Genomic DNA, 22381 nt, shown 5'->3' with positions numbered 1-22381 from the left:
ATCTGCAAGTACTTAAGTAAAAAAAAAAATGCAATTAAGATGTATAATTTTGTTAAACATAATTAATTTATAAAACTCAATAATAATGTAAAAAAAAAAAATACAAATTTTAAAATTTAATAAAATAAAACATAGGTTTTTCTATATTATTTAAACTGCTTTGTTTTGATTTGATGGGGGTTTCTTCAGAAATCACTCGGTTTTTTAAATCACTTATGAAAGTGTCTAAAAGTACGTATTATATAAATTATTAGTATTATATAAATTATAATAATTCAGATAATAGGGAAAAAAATGCAATTTAAATATTAGCAATATATATAATTATATGTTTAGGACTTAACAAACTTTTACTTATTAATTTTAGGCATACTTTTGTGCTATTAAAGCTGTTAAACATTCAAGTCACAGCCAGTTTAAAACATCCAATTAGTTAAAAAGCCACAAAATCAGCTCCGTTTGACCAGGCTAGACATAATTTAAGCCACTTTCGAGATTCCCTTAGCCAGACAGCCGCCTTTAAATGTCGTCTTGGCGCCGTGGCACCTCGGCACCTGACTTGCCTGACTCACCTGGCATCATAATCCAATCAGGAACTTCACCGAACTCATTACCCGCCCGCTGAAAATCCACTCAGGCCCCATTAACGACTTAGTAGCGTTTTAAAAGGTGGAAGCGCCTTTTTTTTTGGCGCGCTTTAATCGCAGCCTGCTGCTGCTGCTGGTTATCCTTTAAATGGATTTTCCGAAAGGGGTTACTATACTATACTATACTACGACATTTTCGTTGAGGGTGGGGTTGTGGTCCTGAAATTACAGCACGACCTCATTAGCAGCAAATATTTTGGCGTTCGTTCGTGCCCAGTCACTCAGTCACTCAGGCATTTGTGGGTGTCTGTGGGCGGATGCACACTGTTTCACTGCCACTTCCACTTCCACAGATAGAGATACAGATACAGATACATTTGTATATTTAAGTACTTCATGGTTAGCGCGTAAATTAATGGTTAAGCCATTGCCGGTTGTTGGTCGTTTGGTTTTGGGTTGTTGCCCCTGGTTGCCAACGGCGATGGGGTTTTGACCATAATGAATGGGGGCTTAAGGGGGTTTAAGGGGGTTAAGAAGGGGGCGCCCACCGATGAGTGCGGTGAAATTCGCTGGCAAATCACGCCCCAAATCAGCGATAGTTGGCCTCACGGAGGCATCGCTAAATCACAGCAAAACCAAAGCAAACACTGATAGAAAAAGGGGTTAGTAAAAATAGATATGTGATAAAAATGGTATAGTACATATAATAACTAACAATTGAGTTCAAAATTTTATATATAATAATTGAAATTAATATTAATGCATATTAAATTGCATGATTAAACATTAAATTTTTTTAATATATATGAAATATATATTAGATTTAAAATAGTTATTATTTGATTTAAATGATTTTTATTGAAGTTTCAATTTTAATTCAATTATTAGATTTTAAACTCTATTGCAAAAATAGTAATGTTTGAATTTAGTAAGTTTTTTTACCAGTGAACCAGTGAAATTTTAGCCACAAGATAAGTGCTAAATTACCGCGGCCCCGAACAAATCAAAATCAGGCAACTGTGCATTGCAAATAGAAATAATGGTCACACCCCAGGAAAATCGCAAGCCCCCTTATTCCACACCTCTCAGGTGTATGTGTGTGTGGGTGGGGGTGTGGCATCCAATGACAACCGGCTAGCGAAATCCAAGACACGGCTGCAATCTTGTGCGGATTTCATGGGGATTAATTAAAATTGCCAATTACGAATTCATTAAGGCAGATCAAATTCCCAAATTCCGAGGCGGGGCCCATTAAGGCGGCTTTCGTTACGGCCGGAATACGCCTTACATTGGCCGGAGACTGGCAACTTCCGGGGAACAGGATACGGCATACCACCTGCCCGTTTCTGTCCCCATTTTCCACACATTAATTGGGGCTATATCGGAATATTGCTCATAGTTTCGGACAGGATTTTGAAAACAATTAACTACGAACTGGGGAAGTTCGGTTGATTCTGGCTTGAGTTGCTAAACAATTTTTCAAATAAAATTCTTAATAAAGTAAGAGACTGTATAAAATAAATTCAAATTAGTTATTTAGTAAAACATTTTATCAAGTGCATTGTATTTATTGTAAATCTTTGTTTTAAATTTATATGGGAAGTCACTAAAATTCTAAAATGTGTGCAATTTTTTATATTTTTTGCTTTTCTTCAAATGTCAAGTTAGTCAAAATACATAGCCATATTAATTTCAATTTGAGACATCAAAGTGTTTATCTTGTATTCATTTAGCATAAAATCAGCATTGATAGTTTACTTTTAGATTTTCTTTTTTTCAGATGCGTTTAAAAACAGCTTTCAAGTGGGTGTCTCAGACATTTCTCCCATTTCGGTTTGTCAATTGTTTGTCACTCTGGTAAAACAGACTGCCAGAATGCGTTTTAATCACCCGATTGTTGGCACAAGCGTGCAAATCGGGGCTGAGCAGTGAATTGTCGGGTTCTCAATGTCCCCAAAGGCGGGGAAAATTGGGGGCAACTTGGGGCAAGAAATGCGGCAGTCGAAGTAATTTAACCGAAATACACGGCATACTTTGTCATCGCGAAAGCAGAGCTCCGTGGCTTCACCCCTGGGCGGGTTTCTAATTAATTTGCGTTGACATTGGCAGTCGGTAGTCGGTAGTCGACAGACGGCATCAGGGGGTTAAAACGGGGGGTCAAAGGTTGCCAGCATCCGCATCCAGACCAACTGCTGACACGCAACAGATTTATAACGTTATTTGTTTGTCGTCTGCAGTCGGTAGTCTGCAGTTTGTTGTGGCAGCTGCGGCTCACTTTTTGATTGCCTGGCAGCAAAAGAAAAAGGAAAAGCAAGAAAATCAGGAAAAGCTGACAAAAGCGCCGCACGACCAAAACGTGAACGCAAATGGAAATGGGACTGAAGCTGCAGCTGCAGCTGCAGCTGCAGCTGAAACTGAAAATGAAAACGAAAACTGTGTCGCACATCACTCAGCCGAAACTCAACTCAACCCGTCTCAACGCAACTCAACTCAACTCGAGTCAACTTGAGTCAAGTCAAGTGGTCCAAGGAGCAGTCAGACGCACGCCGGGATACGGATTAACCCTCCGCAGCGGAGGACTCTTTGCCGGTGAAAGGTTCTTAAAAAAGCGCCAAGAAGTGTTCTTGATTTCGGGAATTTGCTTTGTGGCGGCGGGCCACTTAAGCCCGAAGGCAGCCAAGGCAGATGCAAAAATTGCCCTTAAAGGGCTCAAAGTCTATCAAATATTATAAATGAGAGGTACAATATTCCCCCAAACGAGTTACTTTGCCAATAAAAAATGCACAGTCAAAATAATTGTGTAGCAGAACTAATCTTTTGCGAAAATTCGACAAACTGAAAAATGTTCAGCTGTAAATGACATTCGATTGGATTTTAAAAAGCGTATTTTCAAAAGTTGATTTGATGGCCGATTTTCGCATTTTTGATTAGGGGGTACATCATCATTGTTTTCGAAAATTCGCGAACTAAAAAATTGTTAGTTGTGAATGTCATTTGATCGGATTCAATGGTGTGTGACATTCCAACTTCTGACCATTATTTCTGACTTTTCATTAAAAGTTATTTTGCAGAAATTTGAACATCTGAAATATTTTAACTGTGAATGCCATTCGATTGGAAATTTTATTACGAATTCAACGGTGTATGACATTCCATCGTTTGACTATTACTTCCCAGGGTTTTGACACAAAAACCAAGTTTTTAATGTGTTTTTTGGGATTTTTGGCGATTTTTCAAACAACATTATTTCTGAAGAGTCTTTTTGCTGTAACTTTGCCAAAATAAGACCCAAAGTCAAAAGAGTTGCTATTTAGAACAACCTATGCCATCCATCGCTGTTCGATTGAAAACAATAAATTTAGTTTTGACAAAAAAAACGAATTTTGAAAAACGTGTTTTGTAGAATTTATGATTTTGTTGAGTTTTCGATTCTTAAGTAGAATACCTTAAAAATTCTATTCTCAGTTAATTTGCAATAAAATGTATGCTCAAAAAGTTAGTTTATTTTGGTACTAATTTCTATTTTATATCTTTCTAAGTTTCCAAAAGCTTGTAGAAGGATTTATGAAAACTGAATTTATATACATATCCCAGAATTAATTTACTGTTTTTTTTTTTTTGTTTTAAGATTTTTGTTCAAATTTTGTAAATTGTTGCACGCAGTTGTTGATGGCCAATAAAAGTACTAATTGAGGTATTTGGCCAAACAACAATGTACTGAACTTATATACCCATAAATAACCCAATGGAATTTCTCAATCTGTTCGCTGGCAAAAGTTATGACTCCGTTAACACTAGACATTTATTAATTCGCCTGGGAACAGCTGGGGCCAGAAGAAATGTGTTTTAATTAATGGACATCTGGCCTGTGGAATTTGTCAGGGATTAGGAATGCTGGCCACATCCTACGAAGTCGTAGTCGAAGTCAATGGTGAGCACTAGAGGCAGTTACTTATAAATCTTAGGCCATAAATTACCCACTGAAAAGGAGAACTTCTTCTCCTTCTCTGTTTGATAAAAGAAATCCTTTGTTGAATGTCGCGGCTGTTTACATATTTTTAATAACGTGCTCGCAAATCAACTGAAGCGAGCCTGTGTGTGAACTTGACATCAAAATGAACAAGACAAGGACTCCGAGTGGGAGGTTAAATCATATTTAACAAACAGCAAACAAGGGGGACGGGAGCACGCATGTGTACGTTCCGTTCCGTTGCAGGAGGAAAACCAAAGGGGGTGGAAAACCAGGGGGGGTGAGGGGTTAAACAGACAAGGTGTCTGAGCGAGTCGCAACAACGCCTGCCATCTGACACATAAATATGTCCCTCCTGCTTCCCCAGAAACAATGTACAAATAAAACAATACAAAATCATCAGCCATCAGCAGCAGGCTGCAAAAAGGCGACTGGAAAAACACTTTTCCATATCATTCACACTCATTTAACGGAAGAATAATTATCCCTGAAGTATACCAAAAGTAAGAAATATTAATAATATAATCATTATTTTAATAGAACATATACCTTTGCAAAATAAAGTCTAAATTAAAATTTTTTCTAAAATTTGACATGAAATCTTAAAAGTTCATAAAAGAAATATATTGAAAGCAATTAATATAAATAATAAAATCACTACTGCCTAAGTACCTTTTCTAAACTGAAGTCTTGATTGAATATTTTGTTTCCTCGGAAAAGTGTGAATGATGCGGGAAAGCGGAAAAGTAGAAATGTGGAAAAGCGGAGGCTGGCGGCGTCAAACCAAAGCGCCAGACAAGTGGGGGCAAATATCTCCAACATGTTGAACTCAACCTGGCGACGACATCTTCGCGTTGATGATGATAACTCCAGACAAAGAAGCCGAGCTCTTGACTTTTTTGACTTCTTTTCATTTATTTTATATTCGCCCCTTCTTATGGTTTTTTTCTTATTTTTTTGTGTGTTTGTTTTTTGCCAGCGACAAATCGACATTTGCTGCATTAAATGCTGATCAAATACACTTCCGCTCGTTTATCTGTGTAAATATTTGAGCGGGCGGGCTAACAAGTTTACAGCCACTGGCGCCACTGGGATGGCAATGAAATGACGCAAGAAAAGTTGCAAAGCTCAAGGCCCCCTCCTCAAACAAAAAAAGGCAGACACAATTGAATTGTTAAAGAGGGAAATCTGGAAATCTGGAAATCTGTTGACAGGCAACGAACCGAAATAGCATGGCCCCACAGCAAGTGTCAAAGTGTCCCATGCTAAATTTAGGCCTCACCCAAGGCCGGAAATTGAGAGTGACACACCAGTGGGGGGTATATAAAATATATCAGTGTTCAGTGTATAGTTCTCGAGTGTATATATCTCACCTCCGCGGGGAACGTATACCCCTCGACACTGTGCTCCGATCCGAATTGGTCGTTGAGGCCGTAGTGCATGTGGATCTCGTGGAAGCGGTAGCGGTACGACAGCGGTCCCCCCGAAATATTCACCGGCGTCTGCATGCCGTCGTAGTTGGCCACCGTGTCATTTCCGGCCGTAAAGATGACGCTGTGACCCGTATTAGTGATCAGTCCAGATATCTAGGGGTTAACCGCAATAAAATATTTGTATTTACCACATATTTTTTAGCAGTGTCGCGATCTCTTTACTCACCCTGTGCTTGTCTATGTGCATGGGCCTCAGGTTGGGATCAAAGAGCAGGCGCTGTGGCTCCAGATTGACCGGCGACTGGCGACGACCCTTGTTGCAGAGCGACCATTCCGGATTGATGAGGCCCCAGAAGGCAGGACCTTGGATCGAGGACGAGAACGAAAACGAAACTTTATTAGACAGACTTTCGGATCGATCCCTGTCCAGGATGGTGGCATGGAGATTTATGAACCCACTGCCCCCTCAAACTCCGTTCAAAGTTTCCCAGCCGACCACAATTGTGGATTTTTAGTTGTTTGTTGTTGGTTGTTGGCTGGCAGGCAGAAGGTGTTGCAAAAAGCTGCCACAAATTGCATAATGGCTGAAACAGGGGGCAAAAAGTCAAGGGGGTGACCATTACAATATTTGTCTGCAGATGCATAGGTGCTGGTCTGCGTCGGTTTAGTTTTTTGGTTTCTGCGTCTGTTTGATTCTGGCCACACAACTAAGCCATCTAATACCCCATTGCTGCCTGAATTTCCATGCGGTTTGCTTAGTTTTCCCACCAGCCAAGCCCCACTTTTACGGAGTCAGTCTCAGTCCCTGTCCTTTTGGCTTTGGCCAAACTTTATCTGGCCCGGCAGCTTAATTTATGGCAATATGAAATCAAGCTGAGCTGCCCCCAAAAAAAAAAAAAAAAAAAAAAACAATAGGCCAGCTTTTTTATTGCCAGTTCTCAGGGCAAGTCATTGCTTTTGCCAGCTCGTGTTGCTATTGTTGAGTTGATATAATCTATGGCCCTTGTGTTTTCAGCAATTGAAAGTGTTTCATTTTGGTTTGGCTTGCATCTAAGTTCTCCGACTCAATCGAAAAAAAAAAAAAAAGTTTAGTAGCAGTTCATATAGCAGATTATAAAATTTCATTTCCTTAAAGTATTTTCTATTCCATTTTAATTTACTCTGTGACTGTGTTTATGCAATGACCATTTAAAACCAATAAACAATTTAAAATGAAATTTTTTTTGCTTTCTAAAGGGTGATATATTACTTTTGCTTCACTCAGTTGTATTGTTAAATAGTTATTCTTATCGTAAAATTACTAAAATAATAATACTAGCAGAGCTGCCAGACATGTCAGGCATCTCTGCTTGTTTTTATGCATTCGTCTGTATCGCATAAGAAGGGACTATTGTCTTTAAGAATTCATGAAATAAGATAACTTATTCGATTTGTTTAACTTCTAACAGGTGCTTTCCGCATTTCAAATACCCTCTCCTTAGTTGAGTTTATGGATTTTATTTATATGCTGCGCTTATCCTTTTATTTGCCATGTTTTTCGCTTGCTTGCTCAAGGATCAACCTATTATTTAAACCTCTTCTGGGCGTTTCATTCGAGTCCGTTCCGTTCCAGCCACTAGTAATCCCATTTATGGCACACATTCCCACAGAATTTCGCCCCTCCTCTGTTCTACCATAGAAATGCTTCGCCTGCAGTCGCATTGCGTATACGACACGTAGTCAGCGGAAAAGGGGGGTGGATGAGGCAGAGATGCATGGGAATCAACACGTTCGCTGCGAGGCCGCAATCAGGAGCTTCAATCATAGATATGCCACGTACTCGCGTTTAAGCGATTGTTGACCTCAAACGACGCCATCGCATTAGCCAAAAGAAAAGCCAAAAGAAAAGCGGATAAAATAAAAGGGGATGAGGAACGCGGAAAATAATCCAAAGACTGGGAAAACTAACCAGTGGAGCTGATGATGAAAAACTGGAGATGCCACACGGGCGTGAATGGGTTAAGCAATTAACTCTCTAGAGCGTGGTGATCTAATCAGAAAAAAAGGGGTGTCACAAATATTACTAAAAAAGAAAGTGCCTAGAAGAATGCAATGAAAAATTATGTGTCCGCAAGTCCCTAGGATTTATTCCAAAAGAGGACTTTATTTTTATATGGCATGCTTTAAGACAACCTTTCAAGTTAAATTAAGAACATAGTTAAAATATGACAAGCTTAATTTTTTAAAACACAATTCATTTATTTGTATAATATTTTAAAGCATTCATGAAATTTTAGTATAAAGAAAACTTTATTAATAAAATTGCTGCGTTAAAGTATGCAATTATATATAATGACTCCGAAAATCCTGGGGATTCATTTAATAAGACAACATTCTTTTTATGTTGCATACTTTAAGACACCCTTTTAAGTTGTTTTAAGACCTTTGTTATTTCAACTGATAAGTTCGTAGTTTCAGGTTTTAAAATAAAAAGAAATGTATGCGCATATTTGATTGTGGCAAATAAAGAGATTTTTTAAGGAGACTTTTTCACCCGTGTCACGTGCTCATCACCAGTGCACTTAGCGGAAGGGGAATAAACGTGGGGCAGAAGGCAGAAGTCTTCAGATAGCGCCGAGTAGGATGTTGCAGTCTCGAGTTCGAGTCTATTAAATTGCGGTCTGGCTTCGGTAGTCGAGTCAATGAGGCAATGAGGCAATTGCCAAACGATTTTAGCAGCCATTAACAACATTAGTGGCTTGGCTGACTGGATGTGGATGTGCGATGTGGATGTTGATCCACGATGGGTGGTGTAGCGAAGGTGGTGTTTTTTCAGTGAGCTACTGGTGCTGCCAAAGGCGGTGGCATGAAGCACGCTTCGTTTGATTCCGTTTGGTCGCTTTTATTTGGCTCGTTGCGAGTGCAAATCACGTTAAACAAGTGGCACGTTGCAGCTGCAACTGCAGCTGAGGCTTAGTCGTCTTTTTCGGGGCCTCATCGATTTCCAAATCACCTCCCTTTTAACACACACATCTGCATCTGCGCCCCTGACAAGCGATTTCGGAGTCCTTCAGCCGACATGCATGCAATGCTTATGTAAATTTATTTATGCCAAAAGAGACACAAAGTTCGCCTCGGATTTCGGTTGCAATTTGTTGACAACACGTGTTACAAGACACCCCTGTTTCCAGGCTTTTACACGACGAGAAAAGATGACAAAAATAAAAAAAGGCTCCCTTGGCAGTTCCTTTTTACATAATTATAATCAATTTGAAATTTAGTTCTAAGATATTTCTTTGATATTTCTACTTAATTTTAAATTAGACTCTTACTACAAAATATACACAATTCTTTTTTATATTAAAAAAATGGATTTCAATATAAAATATGATAAACTCAAAATTACTTAAAAGCACTTTATTTTGGTTATATTTTCTATGATAACCTACATAGTACAAACAAAATTCTATCTTTCGTTATTATTTAAAATTCAAAATTGTTTTAAAATTTATTGTTAGCCTACAAATATTTAAGTTCAAGCTGAAAATTATTTTTTAAGTCTTAAAGAACATTTTGGTATCTAAAAAATTTGCAGTTGATATTTTCAATGCATTTAACTAAATCAGTTTGTATAAATATATCTTATAGCACTCTACAGAAATATGTATATCGATAAAACTTTAAGAAACATGTAGAAGTTGGTAAAATATAAGTTGGTTTTCTAACCGCTTTAAAAATTCTCCTAGCAAATCATTTGAAATTCGTGCTGAATTTTGTTTTTGTCACTTTAAATTTGATTTTTTGCCACCTATCTTGCATTTTGCACTTTCTACTTTTCCCTGTTCGCCAAATCCAATTCAAAATTCAAAGCACTTGAACTTATTTATGCATTTGTCTTGTGCAAATGGCGTCGCCGTTGTGTCTCTCTAATAAGATTAAGAAAGATGCTTTTCCACCGAAGTGAGAAGTACAGGGAGAGACGGACAGAGACAGAGAGAGAAGGGGAGAAAGAGAAAGAGAAGGAGCAACGGTTATCGGCTGTCTGCTGTCCTGTCTGGACTTAATCTCCACGGACCTTTGCCCCGATTTCGCCGCTCGTAGTGACACATGGCGAACTGTTCTCCATTTCGGGACTGCCTCTGTCTCTTTCCCCAACTTCTATACCCCTCTCTTTCTCATGCTACTATACCCTTCTCTCTTTCCACGTCTGGACTGCCACTGCTTATCACGTTTCAACGCCAGACAATGGCGAAAAAAGGAAAGTTCTCTATTTCTCCGCTTGGGTCTTTGAATACTTTGTCTGCCTTTCCATTTGACAGCTGCAAATCGGCTTCGTCTCTGCTTTTATTTCCCCACTCCGCTCTTTTTACATTTTCCCAACACATTTTCCCCTTTCCCAACCCATTTTCCCTTTGGCCTTTTTTCCATGCATTTCACGCGTGCAGCTTCAGTCGCTGAGAAAATCGTTTTACACCGGCAACAACAACAACAACAACAACAATCGCCCTGGCTTTTCCCATTTTCCGCGACCCTTTCCTGCTCGATTTTCAAGCCAACTTTGTTGCTGTAGCGACGCGTGCTGCTCGTTGGCTGAAAATTTTACTTTCCGCTTCCGTCCGTGGTTATTGTTGAGCTTTGATTAAAATTTACTTTGTTGTTGGTATTTATGAAACTTAAAGGTGGCCGTGGAAAAATGAGGATGCAGGGGAGGTGAGGGGGGCGGGATTTGACGGAAAAGCTTACCTGAGATGCCATCGTATGTCCACCAATCCTCCCAACTGACGGCGAGCAGAACTGCAAAGAGAAAGCGGTGAAAGTGCATCAGATTTCCACATCGATTTCGAGTTGATGAGTATAAGCCGCGAGAACATGTCAAAGATCCTGATTGGGTCAATATATACTCAGCGGTAATACCTTATAATGTTTGGGGAAAAAACGCAATTAATTATACCGGGAAGTATCTAAAAGATTGCAGGGAATTTCTCACATTTACGACTTAAGACTTGTAAGAAAGTTTAAAAATGGTTTCACTTATTATTTATTGATTATATTCATTAGGATTAAAATTTAATTCTTTTTATATCCAGCGGTATTTTTATTCGACTATTTTGTCATCATCTTTGTTTATAGCTAAAATACTTATTTAATTTGTATATATTCTTATACAAATATTTTAGTTTAATAAACTTTGTTTAATTTTCAAGTCATTAACTGTCTAATCATAACATTGATTTAATTATTGTATAAATATCATTCATACCGTAAACTATCTTGCAACTCTTAGATATTAATATCAAATAGTTATAGACAGCAAGTGGTTTATTTTATAGATTTGTTTGTAAGCACAAATGTATATTTAATATGTATATATATATATGTTTTTTTATTTTTTTTTTTAACGAATATATAATATTTCCCAACAAACAAATCAAAATGTGTAATTTTACAATCATCAAAAGCAACTTATTTATTAAGCTCACAGCTGAAATTTCTTCTATTTTAATGATAGGGCATCAACTGTTTTGGCTGGAAACTTTTTACGGCGAGTCCTTCGTGTCCTGCACTTTGTGGAAATGATTTTTGCTTACTTGCCTTTTAATTTTTTCGTGTTCGAGTTGGTTTTCGCTTTTTGTTCGCCGTTTCACGTTGGCTCGTTTTTGTTTTGCGGCTGCTTTGCTCTTTTTTTGCTCGCCCTGTAAATTCACTTCCGTCACTTGTTAACTTTAACATTCATCGACACTTTTTGCCTTTTTGGCTTTTGGCGTTTTTTTTTTTTGTTGTACCACCTCACTTTTTCTGGCTGGGCGGGAATGCAGCTGAAGTACTTTGTTATTTTGACAGCCGACAAAAAGCGGGCCAATGCCTTTGGCCAGAAGCACTCAACCCCTTCTCGACCAGCAAGCAACCTGCACTCTTTCTTTCCTTCCGCGACTCGAATCAAAGTCAAGAAATGTTGAGTCATTAAAACGCGTTACGAACCCCCTCAAAAAATCTCCTTTTGGTCCTTCGGCTTCCCCACAAAGTGCAGTGCGAAATGCACTGTAGTTTCCGGCGAGAAGTTACTCGTTCTCGGGGAAAAAACCCCAACGAACTCGACTTCCACTCCAGATATTCTTGTGAAACTTTCTGAAGGGTGTTATTAGGTAAAAAGAGGTATATTTGCTAACGAATTTTCGGGGAAAAATAGTTATTGTAGGCACAAATAGGCTAGATTCTGTTGTTATGACAACTATTTAAAAAAAAAATAAATTAAATTTTTAAAAGTGAAAAAAAGGAATCATATTTATAAATATATATAAAAAAAATAGTCCAAATAAAATATTAGTAATTTTTTTCTTTTTAATTTTGATGTTCTATATAATCTAAATAAATTGAAAATAAAGTTTTTTTTTTTAAATGTTATTATTGATTTTGTAACTGAATATATCGCTAGATCTTTCCTAAGCAAATTTCAAAATAAAACTATTTTGTCAAGGCAAACTTTAGGTCATAACAACCCAGAGTTCCCTGCTTTTTTTTACCCCTTTGAAAGTAAAAAAGCATGGATAAAAAAACCTTGAAAACTTGTGACGAGGAAAGAGCGAAAAGTAAAAGGCAACGACAAGAGCAACATCAACGAGAGTAATAACAATAATAATAATAATAATGCAAAGTCATGGGCAATGATTGAAATTAATGGATTTCTAAATGCTCAGCGTCATTGCAGTCGCCCATTCTCGGCTCTTAACCCTTTGACAACCGAAGGGCGGGGCGGTTGGTTTAACCCGCTGTCGATAAATTGTGGCCGGAATGTTGCGCACTGAGATTCATAAAACCCCTTTTGCCATTCGTAATTTTTGTGGCGCACTTGAAGATTTATTTCGTTTTAATGCAGCCAATGCAAACCAAAATGCAGCAAAACCAAAATCCAAAAACCAAAAATGTTGGTTACCCGAATCCTAATAAACTAAACTAAACCATGAAAAACAACAACTTGTTTTAAATAAATAATACTCAAAAAACAAAAAAATAACTAATAACAGCTTTAAGGTATTCTGTGATAAAAATTAACATCTTATCTTGGCGTTTTATGAATTACACCTGTTAAAGCCCATTTAAACTAGAGCTGCGTTTATTTTAACATTCAGTGTCCAAGATTCCGAATTTGCCATTAAGCTTTAGGTGTTTTTAGTCTCCCAAATTTACACACTTTACCAAAAGTTTTTTTTCACCTTTTTTTTCTGCTGAAAAACATTTCGAATAATTTCTATTCAATTCGCTGCTTCTTCCACTCTCCTTTGGTTTTGTTTGTTCATTGAATTCTATTTATAAATTTTCACCTGGCTGCACATCCCCTCCCCTTTCCCCCCTACTACATCTGATCCTTCTGTTGGCTTCTTCTCCATCTCCATCTCCATCTTTTTCTTCTTATTCTTTTTGACCCTCTTCTGTTGGCCTTCTTCCACTCCTCCTTGGCATCGCATTCGCAATCATAAAAGGCAACAAAATGTTGAACAAATTTTTATGGCTGCACAAAGCAACAGAGAGTGACAGGGCAAGAGAGCAGGGCAAAAAGTCACCAGTCCAGAATGCACTACAAAAAAATTCCATTAATTTTTCCTCGGACCAATTAACGTTTATTAAATGTACAAATATATAAAAGTTTTGAATTTTTAAAATATTGATATACATGCCAAATTGTATTTAATAAATAATCAAAATGTATTTATCATTTAATGAGTATTTACTAATATAACTTATGCTAATATTTTTACTTCTTTTTTTTTAAATAATCACTATGGACGGCAGAGCTCCTTTTAAGATAGTTTCATTCTTGTTGAAAATACGCGTCGGAAGAAACCTAACTTGCTTGGATCGTATGCCCCGTTCAATAGTTATTAAAAAGTATTTAATATTTCTATTGATTTTCAAATTGAAAATTGTTGGGTCTTCGTATGTTTAGGCTAATTTTTAGGTCCTCGAATAATTTTATAAAATCGGCTAGAAAAAGCCAAGTTTTTTTTTAGAAAAAGTAGCTCTTTTGGCGGTAAATCAGCTAGAAAAATCTAAGTTTTATACAAAAAATAGCCAGTTTGGCCGGAAATTAGCTAGAAAAAGGCTAAAACGATCCGAATTGCTACTTTGTAAAAGTCTATTTGTTTAGCTGAAAGTTTGTTCATTGTTCATCAAAAAATTTTATATAAAATGTTTTGAATTTTATGAATATTATTAGACAGATAAAAAATATAGATATATATATATAGATAAATATATCATTAATCATTTCTTAGAAACTGAATTAAATGTTCTTAGCTTACTTGTTAAGAAGAGTCAAAAAAATTCTAAATTGAATAAGTAAAATAGACTTTCCATGGATTTGGCATGTTTTTTTCTATTTCTCTCAGTGCAGGCAATGCCATGGCAGCAGAGCCGTCTGAACGCCCCCGCCAGCCCCTCACCCCGCATCCCGCATCCTTTAGCCTTCGTACTCGGCTTGTGGTTGTCGCTTTTGTGGCTACCTCGTATTTTCCCGCCCCGCCTCAGTTTTCCCCCTCTGTTTTCGCAGTCGCGCCTTTTAGTATTAATTACAAATGAAATTTTCTTATCATTTCAGTTGTCGTTGTCGTTGCCGTTGACAACTTTCTGTCTGCTGGCCCGTCTGGGTCCCCCCCTTTTCACCCGTTGGAAGCTCCTCTAGTTTAGGGCCAATAAGCAAAAATAGTTGCTGCTAATTGTTGTTTGCCGTTTATGGTTATGGCCAATGCGTGCTAATTGTCGCCAGCCATCTCCTTTTGGTTTCCTTTTTCGGGGCCTTCAATTTCCATTTCAATTTCAATTTCAGCTTCAGTTTCGATGCTGAGTCTTATTTTGTATTTCGCATTGTGCTTCCTGCAGGAAATTAATGGCGACACTTTAGTTGCGCCCAATATTGTTTGCCTCTCCTGTCAGCCAGTTATTTGCCTTCTTTTCTTTTGATTTCTGATGCTCTAGTTCGGGTTTTATTGGAAAATATTTCTTGTCAAGTCAAGTGGCATTCACTAATGAAAATTTTTAATTTTTGTCAATTTTTTGCAAGAAAATTTGAATAAATACGAAAGTTGGAGAAAAAAAAGCTTAGGATCTAAACTGTACAAAACAATCAATTTAAAGTTAGTAAATTATAACAATGTTAAACAAAATGTTTTGTTTGTTTTGATTTATCGCTTTGATTTTAATTTATTGCTGTTTTTAGTTTTTTTATATATGAAATTTTAAAGTTTTTTATTTGACTATTTTTGGAATGGATTTTAGTAACTGAAGATTTATTTAAATTAAAACTATAATAAAACGCATTTAAATCAAAAATAAAAATTATTTGAAATCTTATACGTTCCACATTAAATAAAATAGTTTAATATTAAAAGCAATTTAATATGCATTGCATTTAATATTTAAATTAAACATTGAATATACAACTTGGAAATTAACAGTCAGATCTTTATTTTTACGATCCCATTTTTTATCAGTGAAGGGACATATTTTAGAAACACTTAGTAATATAATATATATTTATCAGAAGTTTTAAAGTACAACTTATGGGTAAAAGGCTTTAAATTAATAGATATGTATTTCAAAAGTTGGTAACAGAGTATTATACAATTCGATCTATGTAATATATTCCCATTTTCCGGCTTTTTAGTGTCGTATGTTTTCTTTGCATTGCCTTCGTTTTTCGTTGGATATTTGGTATTTGGCATTTTGCGTTTTGCTTTTTTGTTTTTGCCATTTTCTATTTGTTTGCTGTCGTCGTCGTCGCTTGTCTATTTAAAAAGCACGTAAACATGGCCGACTTCTGACGCGCCCAAATCAACAATAACAACAACAACAACTCGAAAAAACATAAACAATAAACAACAACAAGAACAAAGGGGTGGATTAATGGTAGAGGGGAGTGTGTGGGTGGTTGAACCAAAAAAAAAAACAAAAAAAAAATTAAGGCAAAAAAGGATTGACGTGCGCATTTTAGTCACGCTGTCGCGAGTTTTTTTTTGCCATTTTAGCTGACTGTTTTTGTTGTTGTTGTTGTGAGGAGCGTGTTGTAGTTTTGTAGTTGTAAGCGAACGAATACACACGCCATGTGTGAGGGACACGAGAATATCAGGACATCGAGACATGGAGACATGGGGCCATCATCAGGCTCTGCCCGCGGGTAACTTAATATTTTGTTGATGTTTGCCCAACTTGATTATATCTATCACTATCATAATATGTTACAAAGTCCCCCCAAAACCAAACCAAGCCAAACCAAACCTTTCTGGCACTCCCTTTCCAAGACATATGCTAATTTTTCCCAAGACAACCCAAAAAACAAGTGTCAACACAACAGATTGGACGAAAAGGATATGGCTATGGCCACAAAACTGAATTATATGGCCAGCGATATAATGAATATGTGTGGGCTGAGCAAGGTTATGTAAATGTAATCAATGTGGCCTTGAATTATCTTCATGTTAACAAGGCTTTTGGGCATGTAAATTATTTATTTGGATACATTTTTTGTAGGAATTAGGGTTTTACTTTTTGAAAACAGAAAGAATAGTAGTTTTCAACTTCGAAAGTAAGATTTAATAATGTTTTAAAGCTTACTATTTTAGCTCATAAAAACATGAGGTTACTTTACACTAATCTACCTTGTAGTCTGTGCAATTTCGAATATTAAGTATACGCACTGTTTTTGAAGTAAAGCAAATGTACAAAATTAAATACAAATGTTGTTAAAATAAACCATTCAAGTAATCGGTATTAAAATCAATTTAATAAAAATTTTGTAAATTAACATCTATCAAGAGTATGGATTTGATATCACATAAATTCCTTAGGAATTATCAAGTAGACGCACCGTATTTTTACAAGTTCTAGACATCATTAAAAATTCCTATAACTATGGCTTACTATTTAATGATGTTAGTTAAGTTTTAGTTCTTTGACATTATTACGCTTAATTAGTAAGATGTTTATATGTTTTTAAATCACTTTTATAAATTTTTTAAATTCGGTTGTTCTTTCAAGTACTGGAAATCAATAAAAGTTCTACACTATTTAATAGTGTTAGTTAAGAAACCCTTTGATTTAATTAAGCTTAATTAGTAAGATGCATGTATGTTTGCTTTTCAGGAAAGAATATTTAAAAGGAATCGTTTATTTGTGTTTTAATTGATTGTGTTGAACACACTTTTCCTTCTCCACCGCATCTAATTCATTTGATTTTTATGATTTATGGTAAGGAGGGGGGGCTGGGGTAATATGCAAATAGCCCAAGGCGTGTTCGCTGAAATCAGGAGCAAAAAGTTGAAGGATATGGGAAATACAAAAAGGGGAGAGTGATCTGGAGGAACATGACGGTGGTTCCGGTTTTAAAAGCGCAAGCAAGTGAAAGCTTTCAATCAATGTCGCTCGCTCGTCACCACCCCCCCTTTTACCACACCCCCTTTCAAAAGCCCCCCCCCCCCCTCTTTGGGCTGCCTTACACGCCTCTGTTTTTGTGGACAGCTTTGGCTTTTAATTTCTATCGCTACGATTTCATTTTTTAGTTCCGTTCGGTTTGGTTTGGGTTGGCTTGGTTCTTTCGGTCTTCGTTTGGCTTGGCCAAGTAAGCATTTCCATTTGCCACCCACCCACCGACCACCCACCACTCACTGACCACCCCTTTTGCCACACAATACAGAGCCACACCTCGTTCTTTGATTTTTATTAAGTTTTGTCGACTCGGTTTTTGCTTTCGTGTATCCGCATGTCCGCATTGTTCGTTTGTCCGTATCCTGTCCGCTGCCACGCCTTGCTCCGCCTCCTGACCCCTGACCTCCTCTAGCCACTCCCTTTGCCCTTCGCCTGGCTAATGGTAAATGCCATTTCAATTACGTACACAGTACTAAAATTTTATGCGGCCAGTCAACGTGGCCTCCCCACCACACTTGTTCGTCTCTTTTTGCTTTCTCGATTTCCATTTGCGCTTTAAGTGCATTTGCACAATGCGGGTGGGGGGTTTTTACAGGTTTTTGGGGTTGGGGGAATAGGGCATAGCGTAGTCGGGGTGTGGCCATAATCAAACATCAATCGGATGGTAAGGAGGCCGATTTTCTCAACAAAAACCTATTTTCCCTGGAGCAACTACCTGAAATACTACGAGAAATTAAATCAAAAGGACGAAAGAGTACAGATAATATATAATTATATAAAAACTTCTTAGTTTTTATTTTTAAGTGTTTTAAATATACCAACTTTAATTGATTTTTTTCGAAATAAGACTCAGTTATTAAAACAAACATTACAAATTATATCCAAAATAAAGTAGGAAAACTTTCCAATCAAATGAAGCATAATAGCCTCGCTGAAAGAAAAGTAAATATTAGTTTCAAAAAAAAAAAAACATCAACAACAGAGAAAAGAAATCAAAAATGTCCCTAAACCTTTTTTTTTAATATTTTTTTTGTAGGCCCCACGAAATCCCTGTTTTGTTTATTCCCATCTGTTTTTTCTTCGCCCAAGTGACACCTGCATCTTCGGTGAGTGTGTGTTTTTTGTCGGAAACATATGGCACGCAAAACACCTGTCAAAAGAAAAAGAAAATAAGACTGAAAACCAAACGAAGAAAATGCCGGAAAAAAGCGAAAACTTTGTGAGCTCATTTCGGTACCCGTTGTTTTCATTGCCGTTGTAGCTTTTGTCACTACTCTAACTGCCAATAGGCGCGGCAGAAAATCGGAAAGTCCCCAGCGACCACAACGGCAATGGTAACAATAACCGAACACCAAAGTAACTTGAACAAAAAATGAATGCATTCATGTGATCTACGGGGTGGATACCCTGTATCCTGATGTATGACTGAATTGGAAAGTTTTTCTACTTTATTTAGACAATAAGTATGTTATAAATTAATTTATAATTGTCACAAATCTATTTTTAATGTGTAACAAATTATATTATTTAAAACACTTAAAAATAAAAACTTACAATTAAATTATTTGGTCTTTAAAATTTCGGTTCCAAAATATCTTGTTGCATACTTTTGGACACCTTTTTAAAATAATTTTAAGACCCTATCTTTCTATAGACTCAGCTTTTATCGAGTCTGAACACATTCCTAAATAAGGGTATCAAAAAACGAAACAGACTTAACACAATCGTGTTGGGCTGAGCTTTTCGTGCACTCAGCTGACACATGCATTTGTAACCCTACCTTCCCCCCCAATTTTCCAGTCCCATTTTGCACACAGTTTTCCGGGGAAAGAACCAGAATTGCAGAGAGTAACCGCAGTCACTTTGGCTTTGCATTTTTTGTAAGCTTGGGCTTTCCATGGGTTTGTATATATATATATATATATATACATATACATATGTGTGTGTGTGCGGTGATGGAAGAATGTTTTAAACTGGGGAAACACGGAGGAGATGGGGGACTTGCATTTGTCAACAGGTGGTGAGGCTTAGTCCTCGGTGATCTGTTCCACATCCACCTTCTCCGCCGGAGTTTCTCATTCGCTAAGTCCACAAATAAACAAAGAAAATCGCCTGAAAAAAAAAATAAATAGAAAACAGAACAGCAGCAAACGAAAACTCACTTCAAACGAAGAAAAGCTGCGGAAAAATGGAATGGTAGGAGAAGCAAAAAGGTTTCACTTAAATATTAGCAAAAGTTTGGCTGTCGCCACTACAAGAGAGAGAGGGAAAAACAATGTAGAAAGAGAGAATGTCAGGTTTAAGCGTAAATTTTCCACTGACACTGATTTGTTGCCTTTGGCTACAGAGAAACATTTTCGGATAAAAAGGCAGGTGAGATGAGATGGCTACACCACTAGAAAATGTATAGATAACGCTCACAGATCTAAAACTTAACTATATGTACGAAATAACTCAGAAATCACTAGTGTTTTGAAATATTTCCGCAAGGGGTCTAAAAGTATGCAATCAAAAAATAAGGAATCACAGCAAAATTAATGTTTTAGGTAATGTTAGAGCCCCAACAATTTCCAAAGAGTTTGTTAGAATTAGCTTAACTCTTTTAAGTAAGTTATTCAAACACTTTACTTTTGTAATTTACCATTGCAAACTTAATTAGGAGATAATGGAAATTTTAAGTAAGTAAAGTATTCATTATGAAAGACGACGTTCTTTTTTCATTGCATACTTTTAGACACCTTTTTAGGTAATTTAGTTTTTTAGAAAATTTTCCTACTCTCCTAAGGAAGTTTTTCAAACACTCTACCATTGTTATTATTTTTATTTAAGAACATTATTTGTTGGTACATTTTCGCAGTGCCAAAAAATAGCTGAACAACTGACTGACATTGCTTGTTTGCTTCCGAGAGCAGTAAGCTGGCTTCCCCTCCCGTTTCCCACATTTCTTGACTGGCTTTGCACTTAAACTTTGGTAGGTTGTTGTTGCTGCTGCTGCTGTTGCTGCACTCATTATTGTCAAGTTGCCTTTTACACATTCTACTCATTTGGGTTACACAAGACACAGGCACACAACCACACGAGGGGAGAAAGCAGAAAAGCAGTGCCACAATGGAAATCCCCGGGGAAAACGAAGGTGGCTTCTTTGCAGCTGCCTGTCTCGGTAAAAAAAAAAAAATTGTGGTGCATACTTTGGGGCACCTGCATCCATAGATGTGCCCCCGAATTTGTGGATATAGCAATAGCAATCCAAGAGTCCTGCCAGGTGTCCAAGCATGGAGAATCCAGGGGCGATGGCACTCAAATTGTCACTGCCAAATGGCCAGCAAAAGAGCAAACAGTGAAAAGTTAAGCGAGCCCATTTCTGGTGCCATTTTCTTTCCAGCATACCCCCCTTTTTCCCACTTTTCCCAGAGTTTTAATGATGTTGCCCCACAGTCTCCGGCTTCACTTGCAGCTGCACCGCTGAGTGACCGCAACATCAGCAGGGGGTCGAAAGTGACAGGAGAAAGCAGCAGGAGGAAGCAGCACAGTTCCAAATTCCGCCTACTTAAGAGATTTCCAAAATACACCCTCTAAAGAACTCTTTTCATTTTGATTAAAATTAACAAAACTATGTGCTAAAAAGAAGTAGATACTTCTTTTACCACTTTATTTTATTAGATTCAATTACTGATTGTATACAAAAATTTAGTTCAATTATTATAAAAATCCAATTTGGTAATATTGTATAAGATAAAACAATTTAAGGCCCGTTTCCTCGATTTTAAATGTATTTAAAGTTTAAAACTTAATATAAAAGCTTAATAAATATAATTAAGAAATTTAGTTTGACAATTAAATTTTATAGTTTTTTTTTATGAAATATTTTCCTAAGTCAGCACTTTTCAAATTTGATGTAAAATTTAAGAATATGAAGCGTACATTAAAATAATTTTTATAATGGTTTAATATTAATAGTTAAGAAATTTTGGTCCAAATTCAAATAATTTTAATAATGGTTTAATATTAATAGTTAAGAAATTTGGGTTGGCAGCTTAGTTTTTATAAGCGGTATTAGAAAATATTTTCATTTGTCTAATCTTGTTTTACACCAAATGAACTATTTTAAGAAAATTAAGCAGACATTTTAAAGCCAAATCTCCAAATTGTAACCGAGAGCTAAATCTTTATCCCAAGATTTTTGTGAGATTTTGGCCCATGGGCACTTTGGCTTGTCAACGATATAGGGGAGGCGAACATCCGGACAGTTCGACGTGCAGACGGAGGGACAGAAGAACAAACGGTCAAGCGGGCAAACGGACAGGAGGACAAACGGACGGGCAGGCAGCACAGCATCGCAGCAGCCAAGTGACGGCGCAGTTAATTAGTCTAAGTGGAACTGGGTGCACAAACTTCAAGCTCTCCACTCGCCCCCACCAACAGATTTTTGCCTCCAATTGCTACTTTCACTAGCTGCACTTCGCTATTTCTCCGCTCTTTCACCGCCCTTCAGTGCACCCACCCTTCTGTTCGCATTTTGTGAAGCCTTCTCCTCTGGCTGCCAATTGCTGTTCACTTTTTCGGCTGCTGCCATTTAAAATGGGCAGTGAGCGTGTTGCGGCTTCAAATTTGTGCAGGGTGAACTGGTTCAGGAAATTTAGAAATTTATAGGGTAACATGTATAATATGTATTCCAAAAAATCATTTAATCATATAATATTAAGCATATTGGCTTTAAAATAAGTCAGTTCGATGAATGTTGCTGACATAAGAAGCTTAATATTTATATTGATAAAATTCTGAACACAAACTCAAATCGGTATCCGATTGCTTAAATTATGGCTTCTAGAAATGTAAATTTGTATTAGTTTTTGGATGCCATTGAAAATTTAAGAAAAGCTTTAAAGAAAATAGTTTAACAAAATGGAACTTTAATAAATAAAACATTTAATTAAAGCAGATTCATTAAACCTTTTTAGATTTTATTATGCTGTGTTATATAACTATCTAAAACCTAT

At 36.9% G+C, this 22381-nt stretch overlaps 1 protein-coding gene across 4 annotated transcripts in view; it reads right to left on the bottom strand.

The window, feature by feature from the left end:
• LOC108137335 (carbonic anhydrase-related protein 10) overlaps positions 1-22381 on the bottom strand; it is an 82610-nt gene that overhangs the window by 12333 nt on the left and 47896 nt on the right. For all 4 annotated transcript variants that reach the window (XM_017258968.2, XM_041708324.1, XM_041708325.1 and 1 more), the window contains 3 exons: positions 10713-10763; positions 6217-6353; positions 5931-6143 (listed from right to left, as the gene is read on the bottom strand). In XM_017258968.2, the coding sequence (XP_017114457.1) occupies positions 5931-6143; positions 6217-6353; positions 10713-10763 (401 nt within the window). The remainder of the gene's footprint in view (positions 1-5930; positions 6144-6216; positions 6354-10712; positions 10764-22381) is intronic.

Source organism: Drosophila elegans, unplaced genomic scaffold (genome assembly GCF_018152505.1).
Source record: "Drosophila elegans isolate 14027-0461.03 unplaced genomic scaffold, ASM1815250v1 contig_149, whole genome shotgun sequence".
NCBI lineage: Eukaryota > Metazoa > Arthropoda > Insecta > Diptera > Drosophilidae > Drosophila > Drosophila elegans.
The sequence above is the reverse complement of the archived record's forward strand: the minus strand, read 5'-3'. Positions and strand labels throughout refer to the sequence as shown.